This window comes from Salvelinus namaycush, chromosome 3 (assembly GCF_016432855.1).
Source record: "Salvelinus namaycush isolate Seneca chromosome 3, SaNama_1.0, whole genome shotgun sequence".
Lineage (NCBI taxonomy): Eukaryota > Metazoa > Chordata > Actinopteri > Salmoniformes > Salmonidae > Salvelinus > Salvelinus namaycush.
This window is the reverse complement of record NC_052309.1, coordinates 22,016,653-22,041,190: the sequence shown is the minus strand read 5'-3', so window position 1 is coordinate 22,041,190 and position 24,538 is coordinate 22,016,653. Positions and strand designations below refer to the sequence as shown.

Genomic DNA, 24,538 nt, shown 5'->3' with positions numbered 1-24,538 from the left:
CACTTTCTCTTCATTAGAGCATGGTCATTCTGAACATTCACTTTCTCTTCATTAGAGCATGACCATTCTAAACATTCACTTTCTCTTCATTAGAGCATGGACATTCTGAACATTCACTTTCTCTTCATTAGAGCATGGCCATTCTGAACATTCACTTTCTCTTCATTAGAGCATGACCATTCTAAACATTCACTTTCTCTTCATTTGAGCATGGTCATTCTGAACATTCACTTTCTCTTCATTAGAGCATGGTCATTCTGAACATTCACTTTCTCTTCATTGGAGCATGGTCATTCTGAACATTCACTTTCTCTTCATTAGAGCATGACCATTCTAAACATTCACTTTCTCTTCATTAGAGCATGGACATTCTGAACATTCACTTTCTCTTCATTAGAGCATGACCATTCTAAACATTCACTTTCTCTTCATTAGAGCATGGCCATTCTGAATATTCACTTTCTCTTCATTAGAGCATGGTCATTCTAAACATTCACTTTCTCTTCATTAGAGCATGGACATTCTGAACATTCACTTTCTCTTCATTAGAGCATGGCCATTCTGAACATTCACTTTCTCTTCATTAGAGCATGACCATTCTAAACATTCACTTTCTCTTCATTAGAGCATGGTCATTCTGAACATTCACTTTCTCTTCATTAGAGCATGGTCATTCTGAACATTCACTTTCTCTTCATTAGAGCATGGACATTCTGAACATTCACTTTCTCTTCATTAGAGCATGGTCATTCTAAACATTCACTTTCTCTTCATTAGAGCATGGCCATTCTGAATATTCACTTTCTCTTCATTAGAGCATGACCATTCTGAACATTCACTTTCTCTTCATTAGAGCATGGTCATTCTAAACATTCACTTTCTCTTCATTAGAGCATGGCCATTCTGAATATTCACTTTCTCTTCATTAGAGCAAGACCATTCTAAACATTCACTTTCTCTTCATTAGAGCATGGACATTCTGAACATTCACTTTCTCTTCATTAGAGCATGACCATTCTGAACATTCACTTTCTCTTCATTAGAGCATGGTCATTCTAAACATTCACTTTCTCTTCATTAGAGCATGGCCATTCTGAATATTCACTTTCTCTTCATTAGAGCATGACCATTCTAAACATTCACTTTCTCTTCATTAGAGCATGGACATTCTGAACATTCACTTTCTCTTCATTAGAGCATGACCATTCTAAACATTCACTTTCTCTTCATTAGAGCATGACCATTCTGAACATTCAAGTTCTCTTCATTAGAGCATGGTCATTCTAAACATTCACTTTCTCTTCATTAGAGCATGGCCATTCTGAATATTCACTTTCTCTTCATTAGAGCATGACCATTCTGAACATTCACTTTCTCTTCATTAGAGCATGGTCATTCTGAACATTCACTTTCTCTTCATTAGAGCATGACCATTCTGAACATTCACTTTCTCTTCATTAGAGCATGACCATTCTGAACATTCACTTTCTCTTCATTAGAGCATGGTCATTCTGAACATTCACTTTCTCTTCATTAGAGCATGGTCATTCTAAACATTCACTTTCTCTTCATTAGAGCATGGCCATTCTGAATATTCACTTTCTCTTCATTAGAGCATGGTCATTCTGAACATTCACTTTCTCTTCATTAGAGCATGACCATTCTAAACATTCACTTTCTCTTCATTAGAGCATGACAAATCTGAACATTCACTTTCTCTTCAGCATGGCCATTCTGAACATTCATAATCTCTTCGTGCATTTCCTTTAAAATTCCTTTCAGCACTGGGAAATGTAAAAAGGGCTTTTTTCTTATTTTTTCTTAAAGTTCAGGAAATAACATATTTGATATTGTCCTTTGATGGTGACCCTGGCTCTTATCACTGGAACCATAGCCTAACCCTGGCTTGACTGTGCCAAATCACTGTACCGAAAGGCACAAACACCTTCATTCAAATCTACCTGACCATTGTACTAATGTGCCACGGTAATCATGTCCATTCAATTCAATTCAGCTGTCTTTGAAAATATTCAATGGTGGATTTTGCACTGTATAGTGTTACTATTTTAAATGGCTTTCATAACAAAATAGCTTTTTTCCATTATATAGGCCTGAGTGTATAGTAGTAAAGGAGGACTGAATCCTTCCCAGGGACACAAAATCCATTTGGTACATCTAAAGGGTGTTGTTGACATATCTACTCTAAAACACTGGCCTCTTTCCCCTGGCACAGTTCCATGTAGGCTCCTGAGACGCAGCTGTGGTAGCTGCACACGCACACACACACACATGTTTACGCACACATGCACACACCTCTCTAGTGTAAGGGCAGTCAAAGCTTCAGACGTGTAATACCTCAGAGGCTTCATTAGGCCTTTGCATCGAACCACGGTAGCTATAGACAGACAGAGAAACAGACAGACGGACGGACGGACACAGACGAGACACACTCTACCTTTCCATGCAAGGAGAAAAAACAACAAGGACATTTACCAAGTGCTTTAAACAGAGCTGTGTGTGGGAGGTAACCATCCCAGGAGGCAGCCTGAAGTTGTGGAGAGAGAGAGAGAGAGAGAGAGAGAGAGAGAGAGAGAGAGAGAGAGAGAGAGAGAGAGAGAGAGTAGACCAATGGGACTGTGCTTATTCAGCATGCCCTGTGTACAGTGAGGAGTTTCCCTCTAAAGCTGCAGCAGCTTAAACCTGCCATCAGCAGCTTTTGAATATGCTTTTTGATAACTTCACCTTGCTGTTAGAGGACAGGAAGGTAAAATACACAGGACTCTACTGGAAATACCACAACCATGAATGCACAGTGGTTCTCAAGGCCTAGGTGGACTGTAAAGCAGGCAGATACACCACACTGTCCACAAGCCTCCAGTTTCCATTTCCTCCTTTATGGCTGGTTGTTCAGTGTGTAAATCGTCTGACTCAGTCATTTCCTCCTTTACGGCTGGTTGTTCAGTGTGTAAATCGTCTGACTCAGTCATTTCCTCCTTTACGGCTGGTTGTTCAGTGTGTAAATCGTCTGACTCAGTCATTTCCTCCTTTACGGCTGGTTGTTCAGTGTGTAAATCGTCTGACTCAGTCATTTCCTCCTTTACGGCTGGTTGTTCAGTGTGTAAATCGTCTGACTCAGTCATTTCCTCCTTTACGGCTGGTTGTTCAGTGTGTAAATCATCTGACTCAGTCATTTCCTCCTTTACGTCTGGTTGTTCAGTGTGTAAATCGTCTGACTCAGTCATTTCCTCCTTTACGGCTGGTTGTTCAGTGTGTAAATCTTCTGACTCAGTCATTTCCTCCTTTACGGCTGGTTGTTCAGTGTGTAAATCATCTGACTCAGTCATTTCCTTCTTTACGTCTGGTTGTTCAGTGTGTAAATCGTCTGACTCAGTCATTTCCTCCTTTACGGCTGGTTGTTCAGTGTGTAAATCGTCTGACTCAGTCATTTCCTCCTTTACGGCTGGTTGTTCAGTGTGTAAATCATCTGACTCAGTCATTTCCTTCTTTACGTCTGGTTGTTCAGTGTGTAAATCGTCTGACTCAGTCATTTCCTAAAGCACTCCAGCACTGGAATGGAATTTTGCCTTTGACAACCCTCTGTTAGGCAAAGCCGTCTCATGATCGAAAACAAAATGCATTTTTCAGCACAGAACTACTTAATAGTAGTGGTAAAGAGGTGGTTTCACATCTCTTCAGAAGCCTGTCAGATGTTGCGGTGAAATATGACACCATCATTTTGTTTCTCATTTGGCTCTCCCTTGGCTGTGGCTGCAGTGGCAATGCAGGGCCTGTCAATCAGAGGCCAGCGCCTGCCTACATGGCCCTCGACGCCCCTCTCCAAATATCACCTGTCACCGGCAGCCCCCTCTCTAAACACACACACGCTCCACCGAGGCAGAAAAACACTCTACCACTGCAGCAAAAGAGCCCTTTTCGGGAGATGTATTAATTTCCGAGCGTGATCTTGGCAAGTGCCTCCCTCGTTTAAAGATCACAAGTGGCCCAAGAGTGGAAAGTTATTAGCGCCCCTGGGCTTGTGCTTACAGGTTAATGCACTACATTCATGGCTGTGAAATCCCATATATCTGAGGAAATAGGCCTTTTTCAGGCCTAATCGCTTCCTGAGAATGTTTATATGGGTGCATTTTCCCACCTGAGGTACAGCTCCATACAGTGCAGAGCAGAGATCAGCTTGTACATTGCCTGGTTGTTTAGGAGCTCTGAGAGCCACGGGAAGGGGGGGATGCTGAGTGGCAGATGAGTTCTGACAGCTCCTTTGACTACGTTCTCAACCCAAGAGCCGTCTGAAAGGCTGCTGTAGCCTCTCTCCCGCCACATCACACCCATTTCCTCCTTCATGTCACAATAGCACAGGGAAGATTGCTGCTGCTGCTTTCTGCCTTACCAGATTTACCCCAGTGAGCAGGTGCTGGGAATCCCATCCAATCACAGTCAATATTTTTTTAACAGATTGTTCTTTAAGCAGCACAACTGGGGCCTCTCAGTTCCATCAGCCAATGACCCAATGAGGCACTGTAACGTAATCAAGGCAATCCCAGCTTATCCAGGGGAGCCATTTCAGAGAGGGATGCCGGTGGACAGACTACACACCGTGTGTCAATCCCCCATGATGCACTGCTCCAAGAGCAGGAGACACCACAGAGCTCCAATAGAAAGTAGATAGATAGGTATCTAGGGCATATAGATAGTGATAATATCCATAGTGAGGGATTTGAAGGCGTAACAACCCCTACACTGTGTCACTGATCGCCATCCTCACAGGAATAACAATGAGCTGAAACATCAGGAGGAATAGTAGTGAAAGTAAATTCTACTGTGGTTGTTTAAATATTGGAAATATTTCCAAGTCACTGGGCAAATGATATTAAATAATGTGTCTGTCTGTCTGGCCCTGAAGCAGCAGCAGGTTCAGGGCCAGTTCATCTCCATTGCTCTCGTCTGTCTCAGGCCTTAACTACAAGTGACTACAGGGAGATGAAATAGTCTCAGTCAAGCATTGCATGCTGCAGAGGAGAGCTCCTATGGACCTGATGCTGGCTCATACCAACCCAGCTCTGACCAGCACTAACACTGGAGCTGTGTCCTACAGACAACCTACTATAAGGACCACAGCCTGGTCTGGAGGGATAAATCCAACACAAATGCTGAATGGAGAGTTCACACCACATTCTGTAGGCAAATCTTTGACTACACACTCAGAGGTGAGATGAGATGCAGTGGGGTATAGAAATGTAATGCAAATGTCCATCTGCTGGTGTTTTAAGTGCACAAGTACATTGAAATGCCTTTCTGGTTTGCTCTTTCCCAACAATGCAGTAATCAATATCAGTAGTACTATAAAAACATTTTTTTAAAGTAAAGTAGGACAAAAACACATGAGAAATAGAAATAAGAATAACACGAGAAAGTAAGTCAGCTATATACAGGGTCAGTTCCAGGGTCAGTGCCAATACCATATTTACAATATGGTGTGTGACTGAAGAGGAGTGAGCTACTGTGATATCTCTGAAGAGATGCAGGTACTGTATGATGTGTCACAGAGGATGTCTCCTCCATATCAAAGCTCTCACGCTGAGGAAAAACTGGCTCAATCAACGTTGTTTCCACGTCTTTCAACCAAACAAAATCAATGTGATGATGCTGAATCAACGTGGAAAACTGATTGGATTTGCAAAAAGTCATCAACATAAGGGCATTTCATTATTATTTTTTTTAACCTAAATCCAATGACAAGGTGAAATGTTTTGTTGATTTCATGTTGAATTCATGTTACTTGACAACTCAACCAAATGTAAATCAAAATGACATGTTGAACTGATGTCTATGCCCTGTGGTTTAAGAGCAAACCACTTTAGAACCTAATAAAGGCAAATCCAGGATTTTAAGTGTCTTTCATGTTGTAATACTGCAATATCAAAACCATCAAAACGGTAGGATTTAAGGATTTCATAGATATAGAAAACGCATTTAATAACTGCATGATCTGGGAAAGTACATTGCTGTTTTCATCTAAAGCATTTTGGCAAACAAACAATAACTCATAAAATCCAGAACAAAGATTTCCACCAGTGCATCGTATATTTAGTGGTTGAGAAGAGGGAACTAAATGTGGCTGTTTGTGTTCAATGGAACAGGAAGCTTGGCAATGCACTAATGGACATCAGCACTGTTTTTATTTGGTACGCCTCAAAAACTTAAATGTTGTTATTAAATGTAAGCGCTTGGGCAGGTATGCTAAATGAACTAATATGGAGTCCTGGATGCAGCCGTTACGGACAGTCACGCAATATAGTTTTTTTCAGCCATTTACAAAATCTCAATGCACAACGAAATGTCAGCTATGATATTAGATTACCGGAGCACCAGAACAAATTTCCTGTCACTAACCAAGGCATCCTTTTTTTCATTCTTTTATCTTTGCATTTCTTCTCTCATCTGCTTCCTCTCAGGGGAATGTGGTGAGAAGAAGACCTAGTGGTCCACTGAGGAACAGAGAGATGGCACAAACCACATGGTTTCAGAGTGTTGTGTCCTCCTGTTCACCTACACTATTAGAGTGTGAGCTCCAGTCCCTGTCCTAAGGGAGCGGTACCACAGGATGTGTGGAGAGATATTCAGCTACTCTTAGAGAACAGACAATGGAAAATGTTTTTGACAGAGATCTCAGGTTCAAATGAGTCTGACCCTGTGACCCCACCCAACCCCCCTGCAGACCCATCAGTTCAGAGGCAATGAGCAGGTTAAGACTCTAAGTAAGTAAGTAAGGGGATCACAAGACGTAAACAGATCTTCATCCACTCCTGGAGGACAATGGAGAACTATTTTATAGAAAGTACCAGTGAGAAGCGCCAGGGCCCCTACCTCCCTGCTCCCTCAGTGTCCCCCCTGTGACCCTGTACTCCCCCTTCCCATCCCCTTGCAGCCCCTTCAGCTCAGAGGCAGTGAGCAGGTTAAGAGTCCAGAGTCCTGCTCCTGGTACAACAGTAGCTGGCTCCCACCCAGTAGGACATGGGAACCAGGGCAGAGGAGGACATAAAGGGCCGATTGTGGCAGCCCACTGACTTGGAAAGAAACTGCAGGCCGGGGCTGATGAAACCAAACCCCGGCACAGCTACAGCCCAGCACCGGACCCCAACCCACCCCACCACAGCACAGATCACAGTGCAGGCCAGGAGTAACAAAGTGGCCAGGAGTTGATTCAGCTTAGCCAAATAAGGGCACCTTGTTTTGAGACGCATTTCAAGTCGATTTCAGTAAACCAATGACTAAGCATAAACCATCCCAGATAATTTGTCCCTTCACTGTGGTTAGTCCCTTGACTGTGGTTAGGCCCTTCACTGTGGTTAGTCCCTTGACTGTGGTTAGGCCCTTGACTGTGGTTAGGCCCTTGACTGTGGTTAGGCCCTTGACTCTGGTTAGGCCCTTCACTGTGGTTAGGCCCTTCACTGTGGTTAGGCCCTTCACTGTGGTTAGGCCCTTCACTGTGGTTAGGCCCTTCACTGTGGTTAGGCCCTTCACTGTGGTTAGGCCCTTGACTGTGGTTAGGCCCTTGACTGTGGTTAGGCCCTTGACTGTGGTTAGGCCCTTGCCTGTGGTTAGGCCCTTGACTGTGGTTAGGCCCTTCACTGTGGTTAGGCCCTTCACTGTGGTTAGGCCCTTCACTGTGGTTAGGCAGCCACTGTGGTTAGGCCCTTCACTGTGGTTAGGCCCTTCACTGTGGTTAGGCAGCCACTGTGGATAGGCCCTTCACTGTGGTTAAGCCCTCTTTTCTGGCCTGGTCTCTAGTTCTACTGTTATGTCAGGCTGTAATTCAATATGAGGGTTACCACTGGCCCCCTTTTTTAATCAAGGTCACCTACCAGTTTGTTGTTTCTTGATGGTAAGTGTTTTTTAACAGCTGTATGCCATGTAAGAACGATTACAAATCTGACGATGCAGAGCTCTCAAGTAATGGTACTCAAGCAGGACACAAGTGTTTATTTGGCACATATTCACCCCTACACGTTTCCACAGGATACAGAAATGCCTGTTACTGGGCCTTAGGTGAACCTAATTCATCAGTCCCACATGAAGACACAATACAGTAAACAGACAAGACAGTAGAAATGTGCTGCCTCAGAGGAACTCAGAGGAGAGATCTTGTCGTTGTCAGTCACGCTGGTATTGGGATGCATGAGAATCAGTCATTACACACCGATACTGTCCTTCAAGCCCATTCATCTGGCTGTCAGCGGCACATTACCCGGACGTATTCAGTGTACTGTGGATAACTCAGTAATACTCTGTAGAGCAGACGGGCCTCTCTGAAGTTGTGCTGGGGGTTTAGATATGAGCACTTTTACTAATGATGACAAGTGGGAGAAGTGGGAGAGAGTGATGTGATTTTGAGCTGTCAGTTCCCTTCCTCTCCCTGTATCCTACTCTATCCGAGGCTGAGAGAGGAGAGGAGAGGAGAGGAGAGGAGAGGAGAGGAGAGGAGAGGAGAGGAGAGGAGAGGAGAGGAGAGGAAACAGGGAACAGACAGAATAGAGAGAGATATTGCAGTAACCCTGGTGTGACCACACCACCTGTTTCTCCCCCTGATCCCCACAACAACCGCCACCTCTGCTGCATGCCTGCCCACATCCTGCTAATTGGCTTATGTCACATAGACCTGAACACACACTTGGCCCACACACACACACACAGCCACACCTAAAGAGAATTCCCAGGTAGCTATCCGAGCAGTGTGTTTACCTGAGCCCTGAGCTGCAATGGTATAGAGGAGAATCTCTCTCTCTCTCTCCCTCTAGCTCTCTCTCCCTCTCTCTCGCTCTCTCCTCACTAAAGCATTCTAAACATGTACATCCCAGACATCTGAATGACAAGCCCTGCTGCCACTGCGGTGACCACAACCCCCATCCTTCCCCCCTTCTCAATCTTTCTGTGGAGAAGAAACTAAATGAATTGGTTTTCCCTCTCAGGGCGACTTCTCAGAGAAACGGCGTGTGTGACGATAATGGCAGGTTGCATTGGGCAGCCAGGTTATTTAATAAATGGAGGGATATATGTGACAGAGAGGATGCAGAGGGACATACACAGACACCAACAGACAGGCAGGCAGGCAGGAGAGACAAGCCACTTCCTGCCCCCCTCCCCTTCTTAAAAACCTAGACTAACTACTCTGATTTCCTCCCTGTCTGTGACACACACACACACAGAGCGACTCCCTCAATCAGACTGATTTGTTTGTCTCCCAAGTGTTTCAGGATTCCTTAAGGAGGGGAAAAAACTTTGTATAATCAAGTCAATCAAGTCATTCAATCAAGTCGAAATTTGTGTTGAGCCCTTTTCAGTCTGGATGATTACAACCAAGCCCGCTCTGAATATTTACTTGCTGCTCCGCGCTGCTGGGCTCAGCTATGGCTTTACTTTTACAGAGTACCAGACTACTGAGAAATACAGAGATTATACCATGCACACACTAGATGAGATGTTCAGTACATGCTCAAATGACAATTATTGAGGTCAAGTACTGAGCTGATATTGTAGAGGGAGCATCCTCAGTTTTACACAAGGTGACCTTGAGCTGAAATCTAATATGGCACAGGACTGAGGACAGGGACTGTGACTGGGACAGGGACAAGGTCTGGGACAGGAGCTAGGGCAGGGACTGGAACAGGGACTGAACATCCTCCAACCCACAATGACATGGCTCTCTTGCCGCCAAACCATAAAAGGGAGGAACCCAAAATGATTCTCCTTACCTTCCCAAATTGTTCAAAATACTGCTTCACATCTTCCACCACTGTGTTGGCTGACAATCCGCCCACGAATATTTTCTTTGTTCTTGTGACCATCTGAAGAGAGGAAAGAGATGGGTGATCAGGCTTCAAACGCATCACAACACGTTTAATGTGAGTCCAAACATAGAATCCCCGGTAGACTGGCCCCTCGATAAGGGATGAAAGGGAAAGGGAGAGAAAGAGAGAGAGAGAGAGAACAGAAAAAGAGACAAGGGGTCTCTATATTCTAATGGTGAGATAGAATTTTGGGGAAAGCATTGTTTATGAGAGGATCCTTTCCCCTAGCCTTTTGTGACCGGATAGATAATACTTCTACAGCATGATCTTTAAGCAACAACAAATGTTGATACACGCTCTGAAGACACCCTAAATAGCCAAGCAGTGCTGCAGCCTATGCTGAGAATCTGTCAAAGGTGAATTGTTTTTATTGTACATCTAACAATGTCATTTCAGATTGCACTTTACTTCAACAGCCACCGCTATCTCTAATCAAAACATGGTTCATTTCTAAAAGGCTTTACAGATAGTGTGGCACATTTCAAGCCTCCATTCTGTCGTTTTGCTTGTTTCTGATCCTCAACACATTCAGGTATTTTACATTTGTTCCAAAACACTCAACACTACTTGATTTAGTACTGTCGTTGCACCAAACCTAACCATAAACATCAATGCCTTTCTTTAAAATCAATACACAAGTATATATTTTTTAACCTGCATATTTAGTTAATATTGCCTGCTAACATGAATTTCTTATAATTAGGGAAACTGTGTCACTTCTCTTGCGTTCCGTGCAAGCAGTCAGGGTATATGCAGCAGTTTGGGCCGCCTGGCTCGTTGCGAACTGTGTGAAGTCCATTTATTCCGAACAAAGACCGTAATTAATTTGCCAGAATTGTACATAATTATGACATAACATTGAAGGTTGTACAATGTAGCAGCAATCTTTAGACTTAGGGATGCCACCCGTTAGATAAAATACGGAACGGTTCCGTATTTCACTGAAAGAATAAACGTTTTGTTTTCGAAATTATAGTTTCCGGATTCGACCATATCAATGACCAAAGGCTTGTATTTCTGTGTGTTATTATGTTATAATTAAGTCTATGATTTGATATTTGATAGAGCAGTCTGACTGAGCGATGGTAGGCAGCAGCAGGCTCGTAAGCATTCATTCAAACAGCACTTTCGTGCGTTTGACAGCAGCTCTTCGCTGTGCTTCAAGCATTGAGCTGTTTATGACTTCAAGCCTATCAACTCCCGAGATTAGGCTGGTGTAACCGATGTGAAATGGCTAGCTAGTTAGCGGGGTGCGCGCTAATAGCGTTTCAATCGGTGACGTCACTTGCTCTGAGACTTGGAGTAGTTGTTCCCCTTGCTCTGCAAGGGCCGTGGCTTTTGTGGAGCGATGGGTAACGATGCTTCGAGGGTGGCTGTTGTCGATGTGTTCCTGGTTCGAGCCCAGGTAGGGGCGAGGAGAGGGACGGAAGCTATACTGTTACACTGGCAATACTATAGTGCCTATAAGAACATCCAATAGTCAAAGGTATATGAAATACAAATGGTATAATAGAGAGAAATAGTCCTATAATTCCTATAATAACTACAACCTAAAACTTCTTACCTGGGAATACTGAAGACTCATGTTAAAAGGAACCACCAGCTTTCATATGTTCTCATGTTCTGAGCAAGGAACTTAAATGTTAGCTTTTTTACATGGCACATATTGCACTTTTACTTTCTTCTCCAACACTTTGTTTTTGCAATATTTAAACCAAATTGAACATGTTTCATTATTTATTTGAGGCTAAATTGATTTTATTGATGTATTATATTAAGGTAAAAGAAAAGTGTTCATTCAGTATTGTTATAATTGTCATTATTACAAATACGTTTTTAAAAATCGTCCGATTAATCGGCATCGGCTTTTTTGGTCCTCCAATAATCGGTATCGGTATCGGCGTTGAAAAATCATAATCGGTCGACCTCTACTTAAGATAGTCCCAAATAAATACATTCTTCATTGTTTTTCCAAACACAATTAGCTTGTGCTGGAGGAAGGAATCGAAGAGCATTAAAGCCTCAATGAATTCCAAAGCAGCAGAAATATTAAGGTTTATCACCCACACCATCAGAAAGGGAAACATGGCACAGCTAAGTGCATCTGCAGCAGTGTGCACAGAGCATTTACAAAAAACAAGGAGTTCTGAGGGAAATAGGAAATATTCCCAATAAGAAAGAGAGTAGAAATACTAGATCCTCCTCAGACAACGAATGACTCCACCTTTGTTACTCACAAGCTGTTACTGAAATGTACAGCGAAATGATGGCACTACTTAACATAGTAGTTACACACATGCATGTACGCACAAGCACACACACGCACGCATGCACACGCACTGCACCGCACGCACGCACGCACGCACGCACGCACGCACACACACACACGCCAGCACTGTCTTTTCCCCCTTCTGGGCCATTTGCATGGGAACTCATGCAAATTGTGGCAGTAGGCTGTTGTGCCGTAGCCCTGGCTGGCGTAACGCAGCTGAATCCTCCTCCGCCGGCAACCACAGCCATGGCAACTGGTGGTAAAAGGCTACGTGGGTATTTATCAACATCACTTACTTTTATCACTGCCGATCTTGGTAATATAAACACAAGCCAGTGTTCATCTCTGCTAGTCCTCCTACATCTTTTACAGCTGTTTCACCTGCTTCCCTTGATAGATAATCTGACTGTTTGTAAGTCATTTTCAGCGAGGGTGCTCCCCCAGCCTGTCTGTAGCCAGTTAAGTTTTTAGCGCCGTCTTTATACTTTCTGACAGGGCTGCCCAAAGGCTGATGGGATTTCTAGAGCCCTGGAACAACGCAATTACTTTCCCTATTTCTCTCTCCATGGTGACAACAGACAACAGGCCTCTCTCGCTTCTTTCTCCTCTCTAGGGAAATGGCTGCAGAGTGTTTGGTGTTTCCACTGAGTGACTTAGGAGGAGGTGGGACTGTGTGTGTGTGTGTGTGTGTGTGTGTGTGTGTGTGTGTGTGTGTGTGTGTGTGTGTGTGTGTGTGTGTGTGTGTGTGTGTGTGTGTGTGTGTGTGTGTGTGTGTGTGTGTGTGTGTACGCTTGAGTGCCAGTCAGAACAAACAAGCTTGTTGTAAAAAAAAGAACCCAACAACTCTGACTGCTCGTAGAACAGAATACACCTGCAAGGAGAGAATCCCCCAGTGTTGTGAGGCTGTGTTTTGAATGGGAGGCTAGCAGAACGTAGGGTTGTGAGGCTGTGTTTTGAATGGGAGGCTAGCAGAACGTAGGGTTGTGAGGCTGTGTTTTGAATGGGAGGCTAGCAGAACGTAGGGTTGTGAGGCTGTGTTTTGAATGGGAGGCTAGCAGAACGTAGGGTTGTGAGGCTGTGTTTTGAATGGGAGGCTAGCAGAACGTAGGGTTGTGTTGCCTGTCAATAGAGTTCACTGTAGAGCTTTTCACGGGTCCAACAGACACGAAATTCCAAGATCTGACAGGACTCGAGCGGATCCCAAATATAATAACCTGTTCCCATTTTCCCTATAAACAATGACTTGACTTACTTGACCTTAATAAAGTTAAGCAACATTTGTGAAGGTCTGGAATGTATAGCTGTTCTTTGGCTTAGCTACTGCAGGCCTATGAAGGCAGTGCCTCCCGGCACTCCAACTGACTCTGACAGTTGAACTTGAGGTGAGGAAGAACGATCTAGGCCTACCAGTGTTACTCCTTTAATCGTACAATATAATTTTCTGGTGGAAAACATACGAATTAGCCTCCTTCTGTACGCCTATATCTGTATAGCAGTAGTAGCCTTTCTGACAAGTATAAAACAATCCATGTCGATGTCAGGAACATGGCGCCGGCATATCTTTCTCTCCGTCTCTCTAGGGCTAGGCCTAAGCTTGTCTGCCTCAACATAATTTTTTTTAATATGAATATTATACAGTAATATCCTATATGCATGTAATGCCCAAATGCAATTTGCACTCAAATCTCTGACAGCTGAACTGTGAGGTAGACGATTATTGTTTAAGGTAAGTAAAAACCAGTAAAACAAAAGGCTATAAAGTTTTGAATACGCTACACATCAAAACACAACGACTAGTTGTATTTTTGTTGTAATTTGTTATAGGCAGTTTTTAAGGACACTGTGGATAATTTGGCCAATATCACTTGTCTATTGATGGTGCTGGCAGCGCCCAGTCTGAGGATTATTTCACTCTTTCTACTCTCGAATCTGAATGGGTCTCTCTGATCTGAACCAGCACGGGTCTGTTTTTCACAGTCCTTTTTGGATGGGTCTGACTGTCCTCGGGTCCATTTGGAACGGGTCTCAGTTTTGTGAGAATGTAGTTATGAATATCGGGTCGGGTGTGAAAGCCAAAGATCCATTTCGGACCCATGAAAACCTTTTGTTCACTGTCAATATGTCCAGCACACCTGCAGTCAGTCCTCAGACACAACATAGAAGACAGAGAGGAGCTGCAGCCTTAACTTTCCCTTGACTCAACATACACCAGGCCAGGCTGAGGACACTGACTGCAGACTCCAAGGACACAGTCTCCTGCTATCATCAAAGTCACTCCATGCTGTCTCTGAATGCATTACCAGCAATGATCTATTGTGTGATTAGCTCATTTCAAAAAGACTATTCCTAATCTAACAAGCCGCAGAGAACCCAAATGGAACAGGGGCTGATTGGTGGGAGGGCAACTCTCCACAGTGTGTGTGTGTGTGTGTGTGTGTGTGTGTGTGTGTGTGTGTGTGTGTGTGTGTGTGTGTGTGTGTGTGTGTGTGTGTGTGTGTGTGTGTGTGTGTGTGTGTGTGTGTGTGTGTGTGTGATGGAGAGGTGGAGGGGATGGAGGGGATTTCAGCTCCTTATAATAATGTGTTTTAACAGGGGAACGGGCTGCTGTGCTGTACTGGTACTGCTCAGGGATTTATAGATCCAGCTACGTAGTTAATATGGCAGCCTTTCATTATTTGTGTAAATCTGAGGAGTTCTGAACAGCAACAAAAGGACACTGGGTACAGTAGCAGAACTGCTAAACATATCAAATCAAATCGCATTTTATTGGTCGCATACACATATTTAGCAGATGTTATTGTGGGTGTAGCGAAATGCTTGTGTTCCTAGCTCCAACAGCGTAGTAATATCTAACAATACACACAGATCTAAAAGTTAAATCATGGAATTGAGAAAAAAATATTAGGACGAGCAATATCGGAGTCCGGAGTATAAACATATATATACCGTACCAGTCAAAAGTTTGGGCACACCTACTCATTCCAGGGTTTTTCTTTATTTTTACTATTTTCTACATTGTACATTAATAGTGAAGACATCAAAACTATGAAATAACATATATGGATGTATGTAAATGTAAATGTAACCTTTATTTAACCGTTATTGTTAAAAGTTAATTTGTTGGAATTTCTTTCTTTCTTAGTGCGTTTGAGCCAATCAGTTGTGTTGTGACAAGGTAGGGGTGCTATACAGAAGATAGCCCTATTTGGTAAAAGACCAAGTCCATGTTATGGCAAGAACAGCTCAAAAAAGCAAAGAGAAATGACAGTCAATCATTACTTTAAGACATGAAGGTCAGTCAATCTGGAAAATTTCAAGAACTTTGAAAGTTTCTTCAAGTGCAGTCGCAAAAACCATCAAGCGCTATGATGAAACTGTCTCTCATGAGGACCGTCACAAGAAAGGAAGACTCAGAGTTACCTCTGCTGCAGAGGATAAGTTCATTAGAGTTACCTGCACCTCAGATTGCAGCCCAAATAAATGCTTCACAGAGTTCAAGTAACAGACACATCTCAACATCAACTGTTCAGAGGACACTGCGTGAATCAGGCCTTCATGGTCGAATTGCTGTAAAGAAACCACTACTAAAGGACACCAATAATAATAAGAAGAGACTTGCTTGGGCCAAGAAACACAAGCAATGGACATTAGACCAGTGGAAATCTGTGCTTTGGTTACTACATGATTCCATATGTGTTATTTCATAGTTTTGATGTCTTCACTATTATTATACAATGTAGAAAATAGAAAAAATAAAGAAAAACCCTTGAATGAGTAGGTGTGTCCAAACTTTTGACTGGTACAGTATATATATGTTTATACTCTGTATATGTATGTGATGGAATGTAGTAGTGTGTACCACAGTATGTGGTACAGTACAGCTGAAGAATATGTGGTATATCTGAAGAAAACATAGAATAGAAAAGTATATACAGCAATAGTTGACTAGAATACAGTATATACATATGAAATGGGTTAAACAGTATGTAAACATTTATTTTTATTTTTTAATCTTTATTTAACTAGGCAAGCCAGTTAAGAACACATTCTTATTTACAATGATGGCATACCGGGGAACAGTGGGTTAACTGCCTTGCTCAGGGGCAGAACGACAGATTTTTAACCTTGTCAGCTCGGGGATTCGATCCAGCAACCTTTCCGTTACTGGCCCAACATTCTAACCACTACATGATTAAAGTGACCAGTGTTCCATGTCTCTGTACATAGGGCAGCAGCCTCTATGACGCAGGGTTGAGTAACCGGGTGGTAGCCAGCTAGTGACAGTGACTAAAGCTCAGGGCAGGGTACTGGGCGGTGGCTGGCTAGTGGGGAATGTTTTACAGTCTGATAGCCTGGAGATAGAAGCTGTGAGGGTTATGAAAATGTATACAGAAGATGGCAAAGACAAGCCAGAGTATTTATTACCTCTAAATGTACAAAGTGGAGGAAGATAAACGTAGTGTACAGTAGTGGAAACCCTGTACGACAGCACAAAGAGCAGAGAAAATAACATATTGTAGTTATTATGCATATATACTACACAAAAATATAAACGCAACATGCAACAATTTCAATTATTTTACTGAGTTATAGTTCATATAAGGAAATCAGTCAATTTAAATAAATTCATTAGGCCCTAATCTATGGATTTTAGATGATTGGGCAGGTGTGCAGCTATGGGTGGGCTTGGGAGGACAACGGCCCACCCACTTGGGAGCCAGGCCCAGCAAATCAAAATTAATTTTTCCCCACAAAAAGGAACATTTCTGGGATCTTTTATTACAGCACATGAAACATGGGACCAACACTTTACATGTTGCATTTATATTTTTGTTCAGTATATTAGATAATTACTTTTTGCAACGGAAATAGACAGGCTTTCAGATACTTTTTCCAGAGACTGAACAAGTGAAGGACACTGCAAAGCTGAGGAAGTTCCTCTCACTGTATGTTGCCTGCAGAACCTGCATGTTCAGATAAAAAACAGAGACAAAAGAGGGACAAATCCCCTGTAGGAAAGGAGTTGAGCCCATCCTCCCAGTAGGCTGGACTACCCCAGCTCTCTACAGACCAGGGAGGCCCTGTAGTGTTCTGTTCTCCCAGAGCCCCGTGTTCCCATGTCTCTGTATATTGATCTACTACAGTCTCCTACACAGAGCAGTGTGATGGGTCACTGCCTCTCTACCAAGGCCAGTGTTTTACCCTCCGCTTTCCCCAACACAGACACCCAGCTGTCAATCAACTGGATACACCAAGGCACCATACCAAGGACAAGTCCCACTTGTTACCACAATATCCCTATCTCAAAAACGGACCCTCCAATATGCATCAAAGTAAACTATAAACGGCAGAGGTTTAGCAAGGAAAAGACTATGCTGGCAGACTTGGTCCATAAGCTGAATGGCTCCATCCAGAGCACAGTTGCTGTAGCAGCAATGCTGACAGTGAGAGGTTAAAGCTGTGGAGGTAGCCCCTCACTCTACCCTCCATCCTCTCCATCAAACCCTTAGGGCTCAGGCTTAGCATCAACAGCACCACTTGATTCTGCCATGCTCCTAATTAACTGCAACAGTATTTGTTGACAACTGTTTTCAGCTGAGTAACTTTGGTCCTTCTCTAAAATAGGGAACACTTGTGTGACAACAAGCAATCCAGGCTAAAGCATTCGCTTGATAAGAAAGCTTAACCTCCTCATCCTTAATCACCGTCTTGTGTACCCGTCATGATGATTTCCAAAGCTAGCGGATTATACCGCCACAACAACCCGCTATAGTAGACCCCCCCAGGCCCGCTGAGAGCCCACGTTCCCACTCCCACCCCAGCCACCTCTAGCCCCAGTGTCTAAGATCACATATCCAGCTCCGATTAGAGCGTACGGTCCCTCATCATAGCACAGCGCCTTTCAAGGCTACAGCCCACAGACATCAGGAGGGGGAGAAATAATCCTAGTAAGTTGTGTGTCATTTCTCATGACAAGAGAAACAGAAATGCCCATAGCAGTTATTTGTTATGCGCTCCAATTCATCTAATGGTAACAGGAGGATAGAACTAGTGGCATGGGGAGAGATGCAGACTGGCCATGTTGATGACGAGAGGGTGAGAGCACAGAGAGCATCTGTCAGAGCAGTGTAAACCTGATCAAAGCCCTCAGCCCTGGGCACACAAACACAGTCAACACTATATTACACCATGGCCAGCCCAGGTAAACATTACATCTGTTCTGTTCATTACCAGCACTGACGATGAATTAAAGACAGAAAGCAGAAGATGTACTACTGTAGCAACACTGAACAAAAATATAAACGCAACATGCAACAATTTCAAAGATTTTACTGAGTTACAGTTCATATAAGGAAATCAGTCAATAGAAATAAATTCATTAAGCCCTAATCTATGGATTTCACATGACTGGGAATAGAGATATGCAACTGTTACCTCACAGATACCTTTACCAAAAAATATGGGCGTGGATCAGAAAACCAGGCGGTATCTGGTGTGACCACTATTTGCCTCATGCAGCGCAACACATCTCCTTTGCATAGAGTTGATCAGGCTGTTGATGTTGTCACACTCCTTTTCAATGGCTTTGCAAAGTTGTTGGATATTGGTGGAAACTTGAACACGCTATCGTACACGTCGATCCAGAGCATCCCAAACATGCTCAATGGGTGACATGTCTGGTGAGTATGCAGGCCCTGGAAGAACGGGGACATTTTCAGCTTCCAGGAATTGTGTACAGATCCTGGCAACATGGGGCCGTGCATTATCATGCTGAAACATGAGGTGATGGCGAAGGATGAATGGCACGACAATGGGCCTCAGGATCTCATCACAGTATCACTGTGGATTTCATTTACCATTGATAAAATGCAACTATGTTCATTGTCTGTAGCTTATGCCTGCTCATATCATAACCCCACCGCCACCATGGGGCACTCTGTTCACAACGTTGACATCAGCAAACCGCTCGCCCACACGACACCATACACGCTGTCATGATAATCAGCTTCTTCATATGCCACACCTGTCAGGTGGATGGATTATCTTGACAAAGAAGAAATGCTCACTAACAGGGATGTCAACAAAGCTTTTTGTGTGTATGGAACATTTCTGGGATCTTTTATTTCAGCTCATGAAACACGGGACCAACACTTTACACTTGATATTTTTCTTCAGTATACATCAATACAAGCTTTGTTTAATGTGTGAGCGCATTATGGAAAAGAGAGAGAGAGAGAAAGAAATTGAACATGTTTGATGGGAAGACAGGAAGATAGAGAATTGAGACAAGCAGCACTAAGTGTGAATTGGCCTGTACTTGTGTTCTGTAGCATTGGGCCTCTCCTCTCCTCACTCTCCTTCTGCCCTTTTAAGAACTGGTCCAATCTCAGCCCTAGTGTGCATAAATAGATGGCTAATTGCTAATTACAATACAATTAGGGCTCAGGAGATGAGAGAGGGAAAGATGCTTACTGCAAATACGGAGTGACAGGCCCAAGCACTATAGCCCAGGATTACACCAGACATTTGCACAAGGACAGAAAACAAGTGCTGCCACAGGGGGACAGAGAGGCTGGGACGGGAGAGAGAGGCTGTCAAGCGCAAGGCGCAGGCTAATGAAAGGCCTGGCTCCAACTAGCAAAGACCTTTTCAAGCCCCGATGCAATCAGCAATCTGATGCTAAAGATTCAGGGCAGCCACCTCCTTCATCAAACTGCAATTCTGCCGCTCTACCAATTCATTCAGCTAGCAGGCGTGCTTTTGAATAAGCGGATGGGGGGCTGATGATGTGAGCTGCTGTTGCTCACACAGGGAAAAGGTTGAGGGAAGGCAGGTAGGATGGGAGTGGGGTGGAGACTGAGGGTGACACTGTGATTTAGTGCTTGAGAGAGGCCACTGTGTGTAGATGGCGCTTGGAGAAAAACTTCACGTTGTGTAGTGAACATGGTGAGGTATGGCCCAGGTCTCCCTTTTATCTGACTGATTAGCTGTACTTCACACTCAGCCTGTACTGTTATGAAGATTGATAGGAGCAGCTTATGGCTGATGATAGGACCCTGGAGATGCATGGGCCCATACACAACCAGAACATTCTCACTGCATTCCAATCAGATCACCCCTCTGTGATCATCGGCACACTGCAAATCAACAAAACATTAGTATCCCAATAACAGACAATTAAAATGAAGCGGACGAATCCAGAATGTCTCTTAAGAACGGTTCTGAAATATGAATGTTATGCTAATTAGACACTTGCTTACGGCGTTTAACAAATGACCTAGACAATGATGCTAGGAGCAGTAGGCTACAGTGACTGGGTACCTGTTAGAAAACCCAGCATGCCATGTGGCTTTAGAGTGGGCCTACTGAGAGAACAGGCTGGTTATTATGTGTCAGTTCACATGAATCCTTTAATGAGGCACTTCAAAATAGATTCTAAACTAGCTAGCCTGAGAAGCATTGATGGTCTAAGGGACTAATACAGGCTAAGAGAGACAGTACATTTCTAACCTCCTGTCAGTGACAGTGCCCTGGTCCCCTCTCCCTCCCTGGCCCTGCCATGTCAGACACAGAGGCAGTAACAGTAACAGGGACGCAGTCAGCAAGCCATGCAATGTGATGCGAGCAGCAGCACGAGGCTGGTGATTTGGACAGAACTCTAATAGTGCTCGGTAAGGATCAATGTCCTGGAACACAACAGCATGTACTGTAGCTGGGGACCTGAGGATTCAAGCACCACAGTAGAGAGTGGCTCGTCCCAGATATAGCGGTTATAAAACAGTTTTAGCCTTCCACTGCCTGATTAGCCTGATTGAGTATTACCTTTAGACCTAAGAATCATGTTGTGAAGTGTATTCAACAGATATTAACATAAGCACCAGCAGGACACTGTAAAAAAATGCTTAGTGATACAACAGTAGGCGCTGAGTAGTCCATAGCCAGGCAGGGCAGGTGCCCCAGACAGAGGCCCCTACTACCCCTTGTCTACATCCAGCTGTGGGCCATGTTCCAGGGCCAGAGGTATACTAGATAGAGGCCCAGTGCCTTGCTCGAACTGCTCCAGCATGAAGCAACACCCTGCAGGTGGAGGGAGAGGCTGGATCAGGGGGTTGACAGCTCTATGACTGACCCCTACTTTAATTGGGATTATGTTCCACTGGACCTCCATCCCTCACTGTAAACGACCTGTCAATCTGCCCCAACCCCCGGCCCCTGGCCCTGTGCCATCCTGAGAGGGGCCTGGAGAGAGGGCCACCCAGACCAGACCCGGGCTCTCTCTAACAAGCTGCCTTATAGGCTGCAGAACAGAGCAGAGGTCACGAGCTACACACAACTTCTCAGTCTAGTGAGTGAGTGAGTGAGGGAGGGAGGGAGGGAGGGAGGGAGGGAGGGAGGGAGGGAGGGAGGGAGGGAGGGAGGGAGGGAGGGAGGGAGGGTGAATTCATAAATCAAGGGATTTGATTTGTTCTCATTTGTGCTTAGACAATTTCAGAAAAAAACTAAACAACATTTCAGAGAAATAGGAGCTGTTGTGGTAGTGAGAATGTTTCTGATAATAACACTAACCTAATTTTACTGTAAATCATTTGGGTAATTATTGGTGACTTAACACCATAATGGCTTGGTGCAGTAAAGCATTATTGAATAATCTTCGTCATAAACAGACGTTGAAACGTGGAACGATTAGTCAGTGCAATAACATACTCCACCTCTTCTGGTGCCTATGGCTGTGTAACATAAACGCCTCTGCTACAGCAAATCAACTCCCACCCAGTAGTGTCACTTTCTGACTACGTCACTTCTCACAACTGCTGTGGGAGGATGTTCTCTCATGTGTCCCCCATATAACATTGATAGATAGTAAATGTATTTCCCGAAACAGTCCGCAGTAGGGGGGAAAAACAACAACCAGGGAATTAACTTCCAACTATGACAACTACGGTTCTGGTGACACCCCCCCCCCCCCTCCCCCAGGATGCAGCATATCAAGAATGACTGCAGCTGCTCTGCCTCTGGGGGCCAGGACAGATGAGCAACAACACTACGGCAACAGCAGAGAGCCAGAGTGGAGCCAGAGCCAGGGATACAATTTCCCCTTCTCCCTCTCTCTCTCCCCCTCTCTCTCGCACCCTCCCCCCTACCCTGTTCATTCTAGCTCACTAGCATCAATAAGTGGCTTGCTAATGTAATGTCTCAGGGGATCCTTTACAGCGTTTCCACTTCACATCCTTCAAACTAGGTGATCATGGTACATCACTGAGGTCACACTGATCCTGGGCCAGTGAACATTACTTCTCTTAAACACTATTCGTAGTAGTTTTACCAGGGAGCTAGGGTTTGGTACTGGAATTATGTGCGCAAACACAAATCACCACATCCGTAATTTTAGTCTTGTCCGAATCTGGCATGTCGGTCATTTTTACATAGCAAGAGCGTAATAACTCCACACAGAATAACCTACTATTTTTCGACTAATTCCAAGGTCTTCTGATTCTGATAATATTAGTCCCTGTGTTTTGAGAGAAATGTCGGAGTTTGACAGGTGTTGCTCGCGGTTTGCGCAAGAAAACAATAACTGATTCGATAAATTGATGCTTAAAACGAAGTGCTGCGCATAACCTATATGAAGGGCCTAACGTTATATGTTTTCTATCAACTTTCACAGTGAATGCTTTTGTTGAAATATTTTGTGCCAATGAATTGAACATTGCCAAATCCGTCAGTACAAGTTCACTTTCTCATCCATTGCCTAAAACGTATTTCAAGTGCAAGTACGCTGTTTAGCTCACATCTGCAGGCTGGGAGGGCAGAGGGGCTATTTACGACGTCTTCTATTGCTGATCGCTAAAATATCGTAATGATTATGATCACACTTCCTCAATTCAAATATTATGGCGACACACTATGGTTTGGTTTGGTTTAGAAACGTGGGAGCCAAGCGTATTATCAGTGTAGCGTTATCGCCTGGATGTTGATATATCTTCACACCTAGAATAAAAACCTCCAGGCTTCCGTCATAACGTCAATTTATTGAAGAAGAAAAAAAGAATTACATGGAGCAGTTTGGAAAAAACGAAACCCATTCAAATCGTCCTGTGGAATAACGAATAATACTAGTCCTGTGCGATTAAGGCTTTACTGTTATCAAAAAATAAACAATGATCAAAAGGGCTGAGAGAAAAGCACTGGAGGAAGACAGAAAATAGAGGGGTAATGTTAAGTACCTATCATTTAAATGCCATCATAAAGAACTGTTGACATTTATGTAACTAACCATTTGGAAGAACAAGATCAATCATTTTTACAGTAGGAATCTCTTCCCCTCCATTACGGGAACAGTCTGGCTGTTTTTACAGCAGTTATATTTTACATTAACAATCCCCTCTCCTCCAAAGGGTCTTATCTCGTTATTGCTCCCCACTTCTATCATTGCAACTCGAACACGGTGCGGTGTTAAAGTAACCCCAGACAAGGATTGCAGTGCACTTAATTGATATGATTAACGTTCCTCACTTAAAGTGCGTGTGTGTGTGCGTGCATGCACTCTTGTGACTTCAAAATGACATCAAACCCAAGCGTTTCTCATCCCTTTAGACAGGGGAGGATTGGAAGAGTATATAAGAGTATATCTCTTCCGGCGCCGACAGAGATGGCCGCCTCGATTCGCGTTCCTAGGAAACTATGCAGTATTTTGTTTTTTTACGTGTTATTTCTTACATTGGTACCCCAGGTAATCTTAGGTTTCATTACATACAGTCGGGAGGAACTACTGAATATAAGAGCAAAGTCAACTCACCATCATTTCGACCAGGAATATGACTCGGAATATGACCGAAGCGGATCCTGTGTTTTGCCTTCCACCCAGTACAATGGATCGGATCCCAGCCGGCGACCCTAAACAACGACGCCGTAAAAGGGGCAAACGAAGCGGTCTTCTGGTCAGGCTCTTGAGAAGGGTACATCGCGCTCCACTCCCTAGCATACTACTCGCCAATGTCCAGTCTCTTGACAACAAGGTTGATGAAATCCGAGCAAGGGTAGCATTCCAGAGAAATATCAGAGACTGTAACGTTCTTTGGTTCACGGGAACATGGCTCACTCGAGAGACGCTAACGGAGTCGGTGCAGCCAGCTGGTTTCTTCACGCATCGCGCCGACAGAAACAAACATCTTTCTGGTAAGAAGAGGGGCGGGGGGGTATGCCTTATGATTAACGAGACATGGTGTGATCATAACAACATACAGGAACTCAAGTCATTCTGTTCACCTGACTTAGAATTCCTCACAATCAAATGTCGACCGCATTATCTACCAAGGGAATTCTCTTCGATTATAATCACAGCCGTATATATTCCCCCCCAAGCAGACACATCGAAGGCCCTGAACGAACTTTATCTGACTCT

The 24,538-nt window shown here is 43.9% G+C and overlaps 1 protein-coding gene across 14 annotated transcripts in view; it reads right to left on the bottom strand.

The window, feature by feature from the left end:
* The window catches only part of LOC120045073 (RNA-binding protein Musashi homolog 2), a 406,518-nt gene that overhangs the window by 292,871 nt on the left and 89,109 nt on the right, over positions 1 to 24,538 (bottom strand). For all 14 annotated transcript variants that reach the window (XM_038989926.1, XM_038989927.1, XM_038989924.1 and 11 more), the window contains exon 6: positions 9,768 to 9,860. In XM_038989926.1, the coding sequence (XP_038845854.1) occupies positions 9,768 to 9,860 (93 nt within the window). The remainder of the gene's footprint in view (positions 1 to 9,767; positions 9,861 to 24,538) is intronic.